Genomic DNA, 18,281 nt, shown 5'->3' on the forward strand with positions numbered 1-18,281 from the left:
TCTCATTCGACGCCACGGTCCCCCTCCAACTAGCGTAATTGGTGTAAAATCAGTTAATTAAGAGATATTGAAAAACTTTAATTATTTCGTTATTTTGTTTCATTATTTACAAATTCACAGTTTATGTTGCGATTTTTAATTTTCATGGTTCTAATATGATTGGATTGGAATCATGTTGACACAAAAACACTTTGCAGAAAATATCAATAGTGGAAGTTTTTAATTAAATTGTCCACGGATCATAACTTCTCACCTCAGATTTTATAATAGTGTATTTAAATTATTCTTAATCGTTGATTCATTTTGAAAGAAAGAACCTTGGAAATTATCATGCGTTAAATTAATATCATTCGATCGTTATAACTTGCGTATTACCATCTAGTTATTTTAATGACACACTCTTTTTCTTTGCGTATTTAAATTTGTGAAGTTCAAATATTTGTAACATTTGGTTTCATTTTCGAAAGCTGGACTGGATAAAAATTTTGCCCTCCATATTTCGCATTTTGATTTAGGGGCGCTTTTCAAAACTTGGAGTTGTGCACTCGTTTTCGCCGATTTGAAAATTTTGGTGCAATGAAATAAAAGAACAAATACAGTTCTAAAGTTCTACAATAATTTATTTTTTCTCAGTCTTACAAATTTGATAAAAGTAGTACACAAAAATGTATACCCTGATCCAGAAGTAAAAAGCCATTCTGAGGTGTTTAAAAACAAGGTATTTTATAAGCTCTCTGGTGGCTTTTAAAATATATAGTTTTGCTCGAATTTAACCGTTTTTAACCATTTTTAATTTCATGCCATTTTTAGCCGTTTTTCAATGATTTTTTACATGCGCCTGGTCCAGAAATAACATTTTGCATACTATTGATAAATTACACTAAAATTTCAACGTTTTATCTTCTGTAGTTCTTCCTTCATAAGAACATAATGCGAAGCTTTGTCCAGTTTGTAGTATTCTTTCGTTGGACAGTTTTCCACTTCCTTGTCAGAAAGTAAGAAATAAATGACAGGACTTAGAAGATCTCGGTGTACGGGTGGATCGTCATTCCCTAACATATAAGTGAATAGTAAACCACAAATAATAGTTACAGATGTTCCCAACAGACCGTAGTAATAGTGCGAAATTCTGAACAAAATAAAAGGTTCATCGTCTTTATATTCCTCACTGAAAAAAATAAAATAAATTAATATACAACTAGAGTAAAACTTATGAGACTTCTGACCTGCTGGAATAATCATAAAAAAACTCTTCGCTTTGATCAGCTAAAAAGTCGACTGTCGTAAAATTTTCGAGAGTTGGAGGGAAATTCTCTGTTGAATTAATAACATCGTAACATCCTTCAATCGACACCGGTTTGTGAACATCTGGAATCATTCCATTTGCTTTATAATACTGAGCCATCACTACAATCCACGAAGAGAAAAGAAGACCAACAATGGAGCCATAAAAAGCACCCTACATTATAAAAAAATATGGATACTGTAAATCTTAGTCAAACTGTCACTTACTCTACTGGACACTTTCGGAAATAAAACACCAAGCGTGAACAGCCCTAACAAAGGTGCAGAAGTTACACTTGCCAAGCTTACAACCAGTGGTAAAATTCCTCCCAGATGTTCCACCACAAACACCAACAAAGTACAAACTATTCCAGTTATCAGCACCAAAAACTTAAGAATGTAAGTCGTTGTCCTTTCATTTTTAATAGGCCCTGTCACTTTTAAAATAAAGTCTTCAAACATCGTTCCTGCTAGACAATTTAAACTAGCTGACAATGTGCTCAAAGCGGCACAAAAAATCCCAGCGATGAAAAGTCCAGAAAGACCTGGAATATGAGACGCTACGTCCATAATATAGAATGGGAGAAGTTGGTCGTGCTTTTTCACCGCTCCAATCGATAAAGGATCACAGTTTGCATATCTTGCGAACATTATCAAACCTGTGAAAATGCTGAAGGAACAGACGACTGCGACACCAAGCATAAAGTAAAGCAAGGACCTGAAATTTGACGTTAGAAATGTTTTTTTTTTAATTTGAACCTACAGTTTTGCTTCGCGAAAAGTGGGCAAGGAGAGGAATTTTTGGACACAACTTTGGTGGATTCCAGCCATTGAGAGCCACCATGACAACACACCAGCGGTAATGCTCCAGAAAGTGTCGCGTTTTGTAGGATCCAGATCAAAACTGAGAAACAAAATGTTTGTATTTAATTTACTTAAATAGTCGAAACGTACTCTAAAATATCTAGGCGATGTCCTTCCAGAGCTGTTGACCAAATGGATCCAAAACCTCCTGCTGTCCTAATTCCAATCACTACAACCGTGAATACAGCTCCTGTGGTAACTGTGAATTGTATAGTGTCGGTCCAAACTACCGCTTTCAATCCTCCTAAAGTTGTATAAAAAATGCAAACACCACACACAAGTGGGGTTATGTAGTGAAGATTGATTCCTGTGGTTGCTGATAGTGCCAAAGCCGGAAGATAAATAACTACTGGTAGATACAAGAAGAGACCGATTGAAAACAAAAAGGACGCAAACATCCTGTTGGTACTATCGAATCTTCGTTCCAAGTACTCGTAAGTACTAGTAATTTGTAATTTATAAAACACTGGAAGGTATACATACATGGTACACGTTCCAACAATTACAAGTGCGGGAACGAAGAGCCAAAAGCTAGCTCCGTATATATAAACATCAGCTGGAAGAGCCAGAAGGGTGACTCCAGACACATGACTAAAACATAAATATAATACAAACAAAAATTTAGTAATTCTTTAAAACTCACCTAGCGACTAGCGACACAGAAATAGGGAAAACCTTCATGTTCTTATTACCCATGAGGTACTCGTCCGCTGAAGATTGTTTAGTACCGAAGCAGCCAAAATAAACTCCAATTAACGCACTAACACCTAACATAACAAAGAAAAATATGTAGTCGTACCACGAGAAGGATAACTGTGCCACGTTTTCCAGCACATTTGGTAACACTTTTGTTGCAATTTCTGCACCCATCTGGTCTGGAGACGTCATGTTTGAAGTTAGTACTACAAGTCGCTACAATCTTGCTTTCGCACGACTTTAAGTAGCAAGCAGAAGTTTACCCAGGTTATCTTTTTTAACCCTGAATGGATTTTTAACTTAAAGGCCACCGTTTTGCATGCATTTTTAAATACGTTGCTACTAATGGAGTTTGTTTAACGACACATTAACAAGATGTGACATTAGAAAGATTTTCTCTGATAAAAAAAGATAAGCTGTATGCAAACTTACTTTTATTCATCTTTTCCGTTTATGCAAATGTTAATTGTTAAAATAAAATAATTGGAACATAAAATAAGGCCAAAGTCAGATTGAATTAAAAGGACGAAAGGATCAAATGTAAATGGAAAAATGCAATGTCGTAAATGTGTGAAACGGCATTAAGAAAATGACATTGTATGATTAAAGTTTGCACTGCTACAGAGTAATAAAAGTGACTCGAAGAACGGACTGTATGACGGAAAAGAGTAAGAAACTCTTTTGATTAATATTGTGAAAAATATTTGTGTAAAAGTGCCATTTTCTTTTAATAATAATAATAATAATAATAATGATATTTATTTTCTACAGGTGTTATCACCCAATTACAGAAAATAACTTAATATTAAATCCCATTTTAAAAACCTACCTTTTACACAAATAAAATAAAATAATTAAATTCCATAAACCTCAAAAATTTTTTGTTTTATAACATTAACGTTATCAAAATTAATATCACACAAATGAGATATACCATTAAATGTATTACACATGACAAAAATAGGCGATCTAGCTAGTGCATTAGTTCTACAAGTATCCAGATGAAAACAGATTTTATATCGTGCATTAATTCTTGGAACAGTGTAGCAAATTTTGCTAATTATATGAGTACAGTCAATTTTGTTATGTAGGAGCTTAAATAAAAAAGTAATACTCTGCGTTAACCTGCGTACTCGTAGCGAATTAAGAAGGAATCTAGTTAACAAATTAATTTCACTGATGCCCCTTTCAGGATAGACTCCATCTAATTTATAGCAAATAAATTTTAGGAAGCGTCTTTGTACTGATTCCAAGTGATCGATATGTATGTTATATATAGGTGACCATATTAAAGCGCCATATTCTAATTTAGAGCGCACAAGAGCAACAAATAACATTATTAATGGTTCAATCTTGGTGAAATCTTTACAGGAACGATGAATAAATCCTAAAGTCTTCAGTGATCTTTCAACTACATCATTCACATGTGGCATAAATGTAAGTTGATTATCAAATGTTACACCTAAGTCCTTAAAGGAATCCGTTCGACTGATAGTGTAATCATTAATTTTATAGGAGTAAATAATAGGACATTTCTGCTTAGTATATGACATAGCGTAACATTTGGGTTCGCTTAGTTGTAGTAGATTTGTCCGACACCAGAAAGAAAGAACATTTGCATTCTGTTGTAGAGCTAGGCAGTCATTAACAGAGTAAATTCTATGATACAACTTTAAGTCATCAGCAAACAACAGTTTATTGCATGAAATATTTGCCGGCAGGTCATTGATAAATATTAGAAACAACAAAGGGCCAAGATTCGAACCCTGCGGCACTCCAGACGTTGGAACGAATGAGTTAGATATACAATTGCGATATCTCACACAATGCTGACGATTCATTAAATATGATTGAAATAGGCCTAATAATGAATCAGAAAAACCCAAGAGGCGCATTTTGTTAAGGAGCAGCTGATGATTAATTGTATCAAACGCCTTCTGAATGTTAGTATATATCACATCCATCTGTCCATTGTCATCAATCGTCTCAGCGAGGTCTTGAGTAATGCATAATAAATTTGTTATGGCGGACCGATTTTGCATGAAGCCATGTTGTTCAGGTGAGATGGTATGTTTGATGGCTGTATATATTCTATTATGTAAGATAGACTCGAAAACTTTCACGAAGTTGCAGAGTAGCGCTATCGGACGGTAATTTTCTATCTTTGATAGAGCTCCTTTTTTATGGACAGGACATATAACTGATTTCTTCCAAATTGATGGCAATTGTTCACTACTAATAATAGGATTAAACAGATGTCTTAAGGGTTCAGTCAGTACAGTAGCACAGTCTCTTGAAAGAAAACTTGGAAGTCCATCTGCTCCAGATGTAAAACTGTTCTTGGATCGTTTAAGTGCTTGATAAACTTCATCACTAGTGATATTAGATATAGCCACAGTAATATCGTGGTCAATATCTGCTGTAATATTATCAGGAGGTATTGTACTAGCAGACGTATAGACTGATTTAAAGAAGTGACTAAATCCATTAACAATATCAGTTGGTGTTTGTAGTGTGGTATCCTTGTAGTGCATAATTCCAGGAATTCGGCTGCGACCCTTTTTTTGTTGAATGAAGCTCCAAAATTTCTTTGGATCAGTTGACAATGTAGCTTGCATGTTATTAATGTATAGGCGAAATCTCTTATTTATCAGTGTTTTCGTTCTAGAGCGATATTGATTAAACATGTTACGGTAGTGGTTAGTGCCATATTTTTTCAATTTTTTAAGATAAATTGATTTACTACGTAAGCAACTAATGATTTCCATATCAAACCATGGAGGATAAGAACGTTTATTTTTACTGCACTTGTATTTCGGAACAGCAATTTCAAATAAGTTATTAAGAATTTCATAAAACTTATCACATGCGGTATCAACGTTGTGAAGTTCATACATATGATCCCATTTTGTAGATAGAATGAGTTTATAAAGAAGTACAAAATTAGCTTTACTAAAGTTAAAATTTTGTATATTGCTACAAAATTCAAAATTTTTAAAAGAATTATCCGAAGTTGAGAAAGAAATATCAAGGGTAGGATGATGTTTGTCTTCAGACACTATCGGGCAATCAGATTTGGTTACACTACAAGTTATATTGGCGAAGACTAAATCTAGGATACGATTATTGGAATTTAGAACTGTGTTATATTGATAAAAACTGGAAAAACTTGCATAATTATTTAATATAGCAGTATATCTGTTATCCGAATCACTGTTGTATGACGAAACATTGAAATCCCCTAAAACTACTGTGTCACAATCAGAGTCTTTATAGAAATTACTAAACATGTCAAAGAAAAGCACAAAATCGTTGAAAGAGACAAATGGGGGTATGTAAACAACAAAAATGTTCAATTTTTTGTTATTGGTGTATATTATCGAAACTCCCAATAAATCGATGGCTGGTACTATATTGATAAGGTTAGGTACATTTAAAGACGAAGATATATATATATTATTGACTGCCAGAAGTACTCCTCCACCTTTAGATACTCCAATGGCATTGAAGTTTCTGTCATGTCTGTATACGGAATAATAATTATGAGGAAATAATTCACTGCTGGCGATATCATCAGATAACCATGTTTCAGTAAGAGCAATTAGGTCAACACTAGACGTTAACATATACCGATAGCAATCACTGATTTTGGTACGTAGCCCCCTAACATTTTGGTACAAACAGGTGTAAAAATTGGTGCAATTGGGTGAGCGGGTTAGTTTAAAGGTGAAGAGGAGATAATTTTGGGTACATCATTAATGTACCGAATTCTTAAATTGGTTTCACCTCGGTTTGTTCTTTCAGTTAACTCCTGCTTAACTTTTTTATAATATGCTAACTGGCGTGGGGTTCTATCAAGTGACACAGACATATCTTTAAACTTGTCATTACCTTTTAATTTCTTAGCGTTTCGAATAATTCTTTGAACATCGGATTCGTTGCTCAACGTAACTTTTATTGGCCTAGGACGTGGATTTAAATCAGAAAAACGACCTAAACGCTTGGGAACCAGGTCTGTAGTTTGCACAGAAGGAATAGTTTCGTTAAGAATGTCACAAATAATTGCTTTATCCTCTTCTTGGCGCTGCTCCTTAGTTAAGTTAGCTGCATGTTCGGCAGCCCCAAACACTATGATGTTATATTTCCTTTTTTGCCGTTCAGTAATTTCCTGTATTACGTCTTCAAAGTCGAATTTTTCTAAACGTGGTGTACCATTAGTAATAGTGTTCTTTAGGTCATTAAGTTGTGTTTGGAAATCATCCTTCAGTTGAGCAATGGATTTACTAAACTGTTCTTCCAGTGAAGTAATAAGAGTTTTAAGATCTTTAAATAGACAAACATTTGAATTACAAGTATTGCACACTACTTTTATATTTTTGGAGTTAGATCTGGTCCATTTTACCTCTTTATCGCTCAGGCCCACACAGGACATATGTAGTATACCTCTACAACCATCACAGTTGATGGTGGTTGTGGTAGTTTTAATAGAGCCGTTACAATTAATACATGTATTCATCTTGAGAAATAATAAGGAAGTAACAAGGGCACAGATTTTCGCACCAAAGGGCCTTTTATGGTGACTGACTTTAAGACAAACAAGGTAGGCCACGGGAGGGATGTACAAAAGTGAGGACAGAGGATGTTCGTTACTAATATCGTCGAAATAAAAATTTTGTTTATCTCTGGCTTAAAAACTCAAGGCGTCGCGTCGTATGCAAAGAAAACACAGAGAGGTTACTAATATCGAATGTACGATCAATATCAGCTTATTAACATTCTCAAGACGGGTATTACACTTACGCAGATGATAACAATATCTAATAACTCAAAACCTTTGTTTCACTAATATCGCACTAAGAGCACACCAACGATCACGGTAGGTAATGCAAAATTCTTCTCAATATGACAAGATTACACTACGAGTTTTAAATATTTAGTACTTTAAAACAATCACTTTAAAAACAAACAGAAAGATTGGTTTCAAAGACAAGTCAAATTAATTGGTTGATAAAAAATAATGGGGTCCTAAGACAGGTCAAATTAGCCGACAGAAAATGATGGGGATTATAGAAGAGGTCAATGGTTTATCGACAAAAAGTGCCGTTTCTGGATCAAATCAAATAAGGTCAACTATGTATCGTTTTTGTATGTAAAAAAATCTTGATGGCATCATAAGTGAGGAAATCGATCAAAAGTTGTTCCTAAGGCAGTATGCTTGAATAACAAAAATTAAGCGACATTCTAAAATAATTCCAGTTGAGAACAAACCGAAAAAATTGGAAAACTCTCAACTAAAAACTTTGCAGAAAAATTTGAAAATCAGAAATGAGAGGAAACAGAAAAAAAGTATTTTGAAGTGCAAAACAACAGAACTTTCAGAATCGATTTAAAACAAGAAAAAATCTTTATTTTCTCAAAAGACCATAGACTACCATTGAACAGATATAAAAAGATATAAAAAAAAAATCTTAAAAATTACTGAAATTTAGCCCAAAACATTTCTAAAATATTTGAATAAGAGCACGGCCATTGGAGACGTAGAAAAATTGTTTCAAAATACATCAAAAGAGCCTGAAGACCTTCAAAATTTCATTTTTACACATCTGAATAAAGTTCGACACGGAAGATGGAGGACTCTGTTGATAATAAAATATTTTGATCTCTGTATATGCTACTAAAAACGGGACATTTGAACAATACGGTGGAGAAATGGAGATGTTAAAAACCGTTTTTTACCAAACGGAGTTTGGTGTCTTTTTTGTTGCTATAAACATGTAACAGTTTTAATTAAATAAGTACTTAAAATATACTTTTTCCTATAACTTACCAAGTAATTATTATTTAATAGAGTAAAGACTTCCTTAAACGTCCCAAAAAAAATAATAATAATTAAAATTTCCAGAACTTTGTGTTTGAATTTGAACTACTTGGACGACAATGAACACTTTAACAACATGCTCAAACATGTATTTAAAGATACTTTAAAACGTTTGTTGATTAAGAATGCATTTTATTCGTATGAAGAATATTTGTCTTTTAAATTCAAGTGATGTCATTGAGTGTGTACTTGTAATACTATATGTGAATATGTATTTTTTTTTGACCTGTGCAAAACAAATTGTTGTTGTAGCATTATTAACTTTATTATTATTATTATTATTAATATTATTATTATTAAATTTTGTATACAGATCAGAGCAAATAATTTTGGTGATATAGTGGTGACCAAAATAAAGTAGATCACTTTTCATTCCCCAGTGGAACAAATTTTTTTGACGTTTAAATATCATTTTCAATGAATACCTATTCAACTGAGTTCAGTTTACACAACAAAATTGTTTGAAAAAATCCTTTCAAGAGGTGTTCTACTTTATTTTGGCCGCCACTATATGTTTTATGGTATGGTTTTAAATTTGTATTTTATGCTGCAGTTGTCAGCATTGGAATTGGTAATATTATTCATTAAAGAAATTTATAAAAAATAAATATATTTGGTTAATTTATACACTGTTCTAAAATTTCACAATTTCTGCTCTTTCATACAAAAACTAACATTCACATAAAACATCTGAAAAAGTTAATTAAAAAATATATATTAATATTAAAACGGTGTTTTTACACGTCTGATGTTTTAAAACAAAAAAAACCTGTTTTATAACAATTAAAACAAAACTTTTTTTTATTTATTAACATTTCTATTGAAAAATTACCGAAAAAGCCTAAAACACTATTAAAATCTTTCATCCTGAGACACTCTAAAATAAAATTTTATTTTTGAAACATCTGAAAAATCATTGAAAATTGTTGAAAATGTCCCAAAAACCGAAAATATTCCATATTTTTACTAATTTTTTAACCAAAATAATCGGAAAAATAATTTCAAAAATCACAGAAAATAAAGTCCCACTTTTTTTAAATATCTTCATCTTTAGTAACGCCAAATATCCCCTAGATCACTGAAAGTTGAGCACATGCAAAATATAGTGAAAAAAAGTTGACAGTTTATCAAAAAGGCCTAAAATCCTATTAAAATCTCTCATCTTGGGATACTTTAAAATAACATTTTATTTCTGGACCAGAGTAATTGAGCCCATGAAATGGAAATCAGTGAAAATATGGCAAAAACGTAAATATTTTCTTATATTTGGGTACTCAAAAATGAGAATTTACTTCTACACTTTGACAGATGGAGAGATCGTTCATTGAATAAACATCACAAAAAATTAAGCCTTAAATTCTTAAAAATACCTTTAAATTTAGACACCCCAAATATTTCCTAAATTATTATTAAAAGTTGAGCACGAATATGTGGGAAGATCTCCTTTTTGAATTAAAAACATTTTTTTCTAACGCAAAATCGTTGAAAAATGCTCAAAATACTAAAATATACTCCTAATAATTAAGAAACAATAAACACATGGTTACTCCATCAAATACTCTCTCGATGTTAAAAGGAAAGAGCTACAAAAATATTTGGAAAACATAAAACTAAAAATAAAAGTCTTTAAATGAAAAGTAGTACCTAAATAAGTAAACAGAAAAGTTGATATAACTATCCAAAATTTCAAAAACAAGCCCGGATTTCTTATTCAAAGTGACGGGCGGTCTGATCATCGTCGGTCACATACAAACCTTGACTTCATGTGGTGTTGTTGAACTCGTATTAACGATACGTCGATAAAAAGTTATCGCAGTCGGTAGGATTCGAACCTACGCTCCCAGAGGGAATCTGATTTCTAGTCAGACGCCTTAACCGCTCGGCCACGACTGCTTGTTGAACCAGTTAATGTGCTAAAAATTCTTCTTCTTATTATTATTATCGTGACCTACCTATTTTAAAACCATTAGAAATTGTTGAAAGTGTTTCAAAAACCCAAAATATTCCTTATTTTTATTAATTTCTAGACCACGACAATCGGGCATATGGAAAAAACGTTTCAAAAATAACAGAAAATAAAGTCTGCATTTTTTTTTTAAATATCTTCATCTTTAGTGGCGCCAAATATCCCCTACAGCACTGAAAGATGAGCACATGTAAAATATAGTAAAAAAAACTTGACAGATTATCAAAAAGGTCTAAAATCCTATTAAAATCTCTCGTTTTGGTATTCTTTAAAAGGACATTTTATTTCTGGACCACAATAAATGAGCACATGAAATGGAAATCAATGAAAATGTCTCAAAAACATAAATATTTTCTTATATTTGGGCACTATTTCTTTGAATAAACATCACAAAAAATAAAGCCTCAAATTCCAAGCATTCCCTAAATTATTAACAATTGAGCACGAGTATGTCTGAAGATTTCATTTTTTAATTAAAAACAACTTTTTTTTCTATTGCAAAATCCATGAAAATGGTCAAAATACCATGATTTTTAGACAGTTCACGACGATAGGTACTTCCTTTCTAGAGAATATTTTCAACTTTCTTGGAGGATCCAAAAAGCTTATTTTCATTTTTGGCCCAACAAATTTTGATTACGTGAAAAAAATAATTCAGAAATCAAAAAAAATCTCAAATTTTATCAAAATCTTTTTTTACACCAGAAAATAATAAGGCTTCTTTTTGTCTAGTTTATCCACAAATCGTCTACAAGTCTACGATAGAAATAATACCAGTAAATAATAATGTTTCGAAATAAACCCATACGTTCGCATAAAGACAAGCCTCGAGCGGGCCACTGGAAGTCTCGATTGCGCCGTCCAGAAAACGGTCGAAGCGGCGTTCACTAAAGAAAGGCCTGGAAGCGGAAATCTCGAATACCCAATTCGAGAAATACCTCGATCGCCGAAGTATGGATTTAAATAGAGGCCGCCTTCGGGAACGATTATTATTCAGATAGTTGAGTCAAGAGAAGTTGCGCCGGAATTGTTTAATAATCTCTGTAATAATTAGTCATGTAAATTTTAGTTAGTAAGAAATAAATTGTTGAGTTTTACCCACGTCGGTTTTATTCGTCCGTACAACGTAACAATAATTACAAGAATTTTGCTCAAGATAAAAAAAATTAAATATAAGTAAGATAAGTATAATAATTATAATTCTAAGAAATATAATAATTAAGAAACAAACAACACATATTCTCTCGATGTTAAGAAAAGAGCTACAAAAATATTTGGAACACAAAACTAAAAATAAAGATCTTTAAATGAAAAGTAGTAAAGAAGTAAATGAACAGAAAGTTGATATCCAATGTAGAATATCCAAAAATAAAAAAAATCCGAGATTTCTTATTCAAAGTGACGGGCGATCTGAGCTTCGTTATTCACATCCAAATCTTGACTCCATGAGGCGTTGCTTACCTCGTATTAACTCTGGCCGATAAAAAGTTATCGCAGTCGGTAGGATTCGAACCTACGCTCCCAGAGGGAATCTGATTTCTAGTCAGACGCCTTAACCGCTCGGCCACGACTGCTTGTTGAACCAGTTAATGAACCAAAAATTGTTATTATTATTATTATCGTGACCTACTTCTACCCTTAGACTAAGTTTTAACAAAAAGAGGAATATTTTGCACATTTTTATGTTGTCCAAACTTTGGAAATTTAAATGGATTTTTAGCTATTTTCCTATGACTACGATCTCTTTTTGTGATTTTTATTTGGTTGCTTCTTATAAGTAATTGTTTCTTGCCCAAAGAAAGAGTTTAAATAAGGTCATTTTTTTTTATTTTTGAATTTTTTATTCATGTGCTCACACTATAGGTATACAGAATACATTGAGAAATAAATGTAGATTTTTTTTAAGTTTTTGGGAAATTCTCAATGATTTTCAATCATCTTTTTTGTGTGTCCAATTGCTCTGGTAAAGGAATAAAATCTGGTCTAGAAATAAAAAGCGTTTTTGGGACGTCTAAGAATTGGGGAATTTTGACATTCTCTTCTTTTTGGTGGCCTATAATCTTTTAAGAATTTGGTAATAGAAATTCGACAAAATGAAGTTTTTTAATGGGTTTTTCATTCCATAGAACAGTTCCAAGTGGAGATAATAAATAAACACAATTAGTACAAAAAATAATTTAATATCCAAATTACATCAGTCTCATTATCATTAACACATTCAAATACACAAAATACCACGGCAATTCAAGCAATCTTATCTTCTTTCTCTGAATTAATTGTAACTAAATGCAAAGCCTTGTCAAGATGATAGTAATCCTGATTTTTCTCAGCTAGAACCTTCTCATTGGGAAGCATGAAATAGATAACCGGACTAAGAAGGTCGCGATGTACAGGTGGATCGTCGTTTTTCAACAAATAACTAAATAGTAAACCAAAAATTATAGTTGCAGCGGTACCCATGAGGGAGAAATAATAGTAAGACACTCGAAATAAAAAGAACGGCTTGTTTTCAACATCACGGATGTCCCTGAAACAAACAAAAACATAAAAATATGTAATAAACAATAAAGGAGTACTTTACATTTCGTCATACCGATGAGTAGTGAGATTGTCATAATTTAAATCAGTCAAATTCGAAAATCCGAAGTCAGAATGTGTAACCAGAGGAAGCATTGTAATGTTGGCTAAGCAACCTTCGGTGGAAATAGGTTTAGGGACATCAACAATCATCCCTTGACTCTTGTAGTACTGCGCCATCAGTGTGATCCAACCGGAGAAAAGCAACCCAATAATGGTACCATACAAGGTACCCTACAACACAATCAATGTTAAATTTTCCTTAAATTAATACACGTTACCTTGCTTGATGCTTTGGGGAATAGTACACCCAAAGTAAACATCCCCAAAGACGGACCAAAAGTAACACCACCTAAACTCACAACCAGTGGCAACAAACCCCCAAGACGTTCCACCACATACACTAAAGCGGTACATGCGACTCCAGTCACTACTACTATAAATTTCAAAATAACAGCAGCTTTCTTGTCATCCTTAATGGGTCCAGTGATTTTCAGAACAAAATCTTCGTATAGCGTTCCCGCTAAACAGTTTAAGCTTGCTGAGAGAGTACTCAAAGCTGCGCAAAAAATTCCTGCGATGAAAAGACCAGAGAGTCCCGGAATGTGAGATGTTACGTCCATTATATAGTACGGCAGCAACTGGTCGTTCTTTTGAACCGATCCTATGGTAAAAGGGTCACACTTTTCGTACCTTGCGTACATTATAAGACCAATGAAGACGCTGAAGGATGAAACTATCGTAATACCAATTGCGAAGTAAATCACAGATCTGTAATGAAACTCTTGCTTCAAGTACAACTGTTAAGAATAACTTACAATCTGGCTTCACGTAACGTAGACACCGACATAAACTTCTGTACGCAACTTTGATGAACCCCAAAAATTGAAAGCCAGAAGGCGCCTATACCGAAAGTGACGATCCAGAACGAGTCTCGTAGGGTAGGATCTGGGTTAAAACTACAATCGAAATAGGATTAGCGTCCTTTAGGAGTCGAAGACTCACTCGAAAATGTCCAGTCGGTGGCCTTTCGACGCTGTTGCCAAAATTTCGGCAAAACCACCACCGGACTTAATTCCAATGACAGCGACGGTGATGATGGCGCCTGTAGTGATGGTGAACTGAAGAGTGTCTGTCCAAACTACCGCCTTCAGTCCTCCAAGTGTGGTGTAAAAAATACAGACCCCACAAACTAGTGGTGTAATGTAGTAAACACTAATTCCAGTTGCTGCCGAGAAAGCCAGTGCCGGAATGTATATAACTATCGGCAGATACAAAAAAAGACCCAGTGTGAACAAGAAAGAGGCAAAAAGTCGGTTGGTACTATCGAATCTTCGCTCCAGGTACTCGTAGGTACTTGTAATTTGCAACTTGTAGAAAACTGGAAGGTAGATGAACATTGTGCATGGTGTAATCATCGCTACAGATAGAACAAATAACCAGTAACCGGCGCCATATCTGTAGATATCTGCAGGTACTGCCAGAAGGGTGACTCCTGAGACGTGACTGAAATGTATCTGTAAATAATAATAGTGGAATAAAAGTTGGTACTACCTTGCAACTAAAGAAACAGCAATCGGAAGAACTTTCATTTTTTTGCCACCCATAAGGTACTCGTTCGCGGATGATTGCTTAGTACCAAAGCACCCAAAGTAGATGCCAATTAAAACACTCAGACCCAGCATTATCGAGAAGAGCAGATAGTCGTACCAGGAAAATGACATTTGGGCCACAGTTTTAGCCACTTCTGGGAGAACTGTGCTAACCGTTGACTCCATCACCAGATTTGTGTCAATAACTGACCTTATTGAAGTATTGTTGATAACTAATGAGTAGTTGCCTATAATGTGTTTAAATACTTGTTAAAAGTTTATTCAGTTTATCTTGTTTAAGTATTTGTCTAAGCTATGAAACAATGACTCTCTGGTTTAGATTGAGTTTTTCGTTAATCAATTTTAACACAACGAATACACAAAAGTGCGATTCGAAGTCGTGACTAAGTAGAATTTTGAAGTTTGACAAATCTGTGAACAAATAATTTTACAAACACATGTGTAATAACAAAATTAAATGACACTTTATTATTTTACAACGGTGTACTATGTTTAACGAGAAAGTACGATGGAACACTGCGCAATGGAATGCTTTTGATAAGAAATATAAAATAATTGAGAAAAGAAATTTATTAGTTGTAAATGACTTAGAAAAGAACTATAATGACAGTGGAAGTATACATATACTTATATTTATCTAGTCAATTTATAATTATGAAAGATAATTGACATCAATTTGGCGATAGATATGTTTTATATCGTTACTCAATTACTATTGTCTAAGTGGGTCAATCAGCTCCTTTTTTCTAGAGATTGTACACAGGTAAATGCACCAGTAGCTGACGTAGTTTGTTAAAAAATTAGTAATTTTAATATCAGTTTCGTTACTCAGCAAACCACTTCTACGCACACAGAAAAACACAAAAAGGTTCTGTATCTTAGAGTCTACGACTATTAATAATAAATAATAATAAGCGTACAATACGTAAAAATTTTGCAAAACCAAATCAACATAATTTACTAAGCGGTTTAAAAGAATTAAAAACACGCACAAAAAAGATTACAGTCAGCAATAAATGTTCAAGTTCGTACTACTGCAGTCACCTACGCATATAATTTTACTTAAGGGTATTACACTATAAAAATAAAAGGAGCTTCATTGACTAATTTACACATTTAAGCCATGCTGACATTTACACATGCCAATTGTAATAACCCAAACCTCCCGCCTTTTTTTTTGACATTGAACAAAATTTGAAAAAGCCCGCTAAAATTTAAAATTTGACCTTGGCTGTGATCGTCTACAAAAGTGGGACCCTACATTGTGTTTTGAAAACTGGCGGGAGGCGTTCGTTCATACAAATTGGCGCACTGCGGAGCGGGAAGAGTGACGGATTTAAAAAACTTATATTTGGAAAAAAAAAACTATGAAAAATAAATCCAATAAGAGCTCAAGAGACCTTGGCCAAGGGCCCCAGAAGAGCTTAAAGAATTTATTCCTCAGAGAAAAAAAAACCTTTATTTTCACTCGAACCTGAGAACATAGAATAAATATTAGCAACCTTACAAGTACAACAAAAAAAAAGCAAAATAAAAAGTCGCGGAACTCTCAGAAAGTAAATGGATGGCAACGTTCCAGATATTATGGCAGTGTGGCCTCTACAAACAAAATGGGGGGCGCACAGCGGGGGCAGGGCGACGGCCACACTCCCCGTGAAGGTCCACATAGTCCTACCTCACCACTTCACGTGCGTGGTCTTACGCACCCACCTGACATAGGTTGACCTTCCTGTTTCCCGCGTCCAAGTAGCTGTGTAAACTCCGAGTCCGCTAGGGCCGGAAGTCTAGCAAGACCCGCAGACACTCGCACGGAGACGCCGACGCCACCGCGTCCACGCCACACGACCCCCGAGTTAACTAGCGTTATCAGAATGAGTATTTGGATTTCAGACAAGCAATAAGCGTAATTTAATTGGCCACACTCCATCAACACTTGTTTTAAATAACAAAGAAATTGAAATGAGATTAAATTATGCACGTGTGATCAACAATCTTATGCAATAAAGAAAATGAAGTGAGAAATTATTCATGTTTTTATCAATAACTTTAAAGAACAAGAATTTTTGAAAGAGATTAAATTATTCACATTTTGGCAATGATTTTAATGAAATATTTATCTGACATTAAACAACGAAGTTACGACTGCATTAAAATGATCTGGGCAAAGTTACGTTGTTGACCGAATTAAACAAACAAACCCCCCCTCCCTTCAACACATCCCCAAACAAAAGACACATAAATAAAAACACATACGAAATAAACAGAACAACACATAAAAATGCGACACATAAAATATGCAAAATAAATAAAATATAGGTAATCGTAGGTGCACATTCGATTTGAATTGTACCTTTCTTTCAATAACATTCATTTTCAAATTCATCAACAGTTTTCGGTCAACAACAAATCCCCAATGACTAATACAAAAATTCACAAAGGTTGCCCTTGAAATTCCCCGGTCAACACCCCGTACCTGCACCCTACCACTTTCTCTTTCTATTTTGAACGGCTGAATATTTGAAAAACTACATGAAATTTTCCAGCATTCGAGTTTACAACAACCGGATAATAAATCGAGGAAAAGCCATTCAAATATCTTAGGTCTTATAATGTCAGCCAAATTGATGTGCCTAATTAATCCATGTTATTAACACAAAGGAAAAAAAATCCCCCGTCCCCCAGACTCTAATATTATTAATTTTCTAATGCCGTTCTCAGCGTTAATTTTTGTTAAAGATGCATTTGTTCAGATTACGTTTGAATTTACTTTACTCACACGTGCTGAAATTATGCAACGCAAAATAATACCTCGAAAATTGCCATCCAACTTTCCGCATAACATTCGCTAAATAAAACTGCCCTAGCTAACGTAATTCCCTGAAAGGCCCTACTAAAACGGATTGAAATTATGTTGAAAAGATTAGTACGAAAATTATCGGCCATGGCGTCATCCGGAAGTGCCGCCATTTTTGGTAGCGTCCGTTCGCGTATGTGACGCCCGCGAAGCTCACAGGTGTGGTTCCCGCGTCTCACCTACTCCGTCACCATCGAGAAGCAACGCCGCTTCTTCCACCAGCACACACGGAATCACGTGGAAAACATACCTCTCGGATCTCCAAACCAAACACGTGTTCACCACCGAAATAGGCCTCTCTCTGTTCGAAATCGAGCAGAGAAATCTTACGTTCGCTGGTTCGTCAGGGGGATGGAACTCCGTTGAAAGGAATCACCGCTGAAAACGGAAACAAAACGCACAGACACTTGGAAAACGCAGAGAGCACCAACTTGACGTCTTACTCGAAAGAAAGACCAAGTCAATATGGCCGCGACTTACCCTTCTCCAACACACCCTTCTGCGCACCTCCCTCTTAGTGGTTTTTGTTTCTTTCCATTTCTATCCCTT

At 34.3% G+C, this 18,281-nt stretch overlaps 2 protein-coding genes and 2 non-coding genes across 4 annotated transcripts; all 4 read right to left on the reverse strand.

The window, feature by feature from the left end:
• Positions 1–678: 678 nt before the first annotated feature.
• On the reverse strand, positions 679–3,192 carry LOC135139241 (sodium-coupled monocarboxylate transporter 2-like). The gene is made up of 6 exons (XM_064069399.1): positions 2,792–3,192; positions 2,239–2,739; positions 2,048–2,188; positions 1,513–2,002; positions 1,227–1,459; positions 679–1,168 (listed from the first exon to the last, which is right to left on the reverse strand). Exons 1-6 carry the CDS (start codon positions 3,034–3,036, stop codon positions 889–891), a joined length of 1,890 nt encoding a protein of 629 aa, XP_063925469.1. The 5' UTR covers positions 3,037–3,192; the 3' UTR covers positions 679–888.
• Positions 3,193–10,533: 7,341 nt separating this feature from the next.
• On the reverse strand, positions 10,534–10,615 carry Trnas-aga (transfer RNA serine (anticodon AGA)). The gene has a single exon. It is a non-coding gene; the product is annotated as a tRNA-Ser (tRNA).
• A 1,565-nt stretch (positions 10,616–12,180) lies between these two features.
• Trnas-aga (transfer RNA serine (anticodon AGA)) lies at positions 12,181–12,262 on the reverse strand. The gene has a single exon. It is a non-coding gene; the product is annotated as a tRNA-Ser (tRNA).
• Positions 12,263–12,867: 605 nt separating this feature from the next.
• Positions 12,868–15,316, reverse strand: LOC135139327 (sodium-coupled monocarboxylate transporter 2-like). The gene is made up of 6 exons (XM_064069529.1): positions 14,820–15,316; positions 14,271–14,771; positions 14,084–14,224; positions 13,547–14,036; positions 13,270–13,499; positions 12,868–13,215 (listed from the first exon to the last, which is right to left on the reverse strand). The coding sequence occupies exons 1-6, from the start codon at positions 15,041–15,043 to the stop codon at positions 12,933–12,935; spliced, it is 1,869 nt and encodes a 622-aa protein (XP_063925599.1). The 5' UTR covers positions 15,044–15,316; the 3' UTR covers positions 12,868–12,932.
• Positions 15,317–18,281: the final 2,965 nt, after the last annotated feature.

This window comes from Zophobas morio, unplaced genomic scaffold (assembly GCF_036711695.1).
Source record: "Zophobas morio isolate AGI-343-1 ecotype UQ-CSIRO unplaced genomic scaffold, CSIRO_AGI_Zmor_V1 ptg000031l, whole genome shotgun sequence".
In the NCBI taxonomy this organism is placed as follows: domain Eukaryota; kingdom Metazoa; phylum Arthropoda; class Insecta; order Coleoptera; family Tenebrionidae; genus Zophobas; species Zophobas morio.

Bases quoted from the DNA above. Each gene is read 5' to 3' on its own strand.
- LOC135139327 (XM_064069529.1), bottom strand. From the start codon at position 15,043: ATGGAGTCAACGGTTAGCACAGTTCTCCCAGAAGTGGCTAAAACTGTG. The intron at 14,037-14,083 runs GTAAGTTATTCT...GTTTCATTACAG, and splicing joins ACGTTACGTGAAGCCAGATT to ATCTGTGATTTACTTCGCAA. The intron at 13,216-13,269 runs GTAAAGTACTCC...TGTTTGTTTCAG, and splicing joins ACTCATCGGTATGACGAAAT to GGACATCCGTGATGTTGAAA.
- LOC135139241 (XM_064069399.1), bottom strand. From the start codon at position 3,036: ATGACGTCTCCAGACCAGATGGGTGCAGAAATTGCAACAAAAGTGTTA. The intron at 2,003-2,047 runs GTAGGTTCAAAT...GTCAAATTTCAG, and splicing joins ACTTTTCGCGAAGCAAAACT to GTCCTTGCTTTACTTTATGC. The intron at 1,169-1,226 runs GTCAGAAGTCTC...TATTTTTTTCAG, and splicing joins TTTTATGATTATTCCAGCAG to TGAGGAATATAAAGACGATG.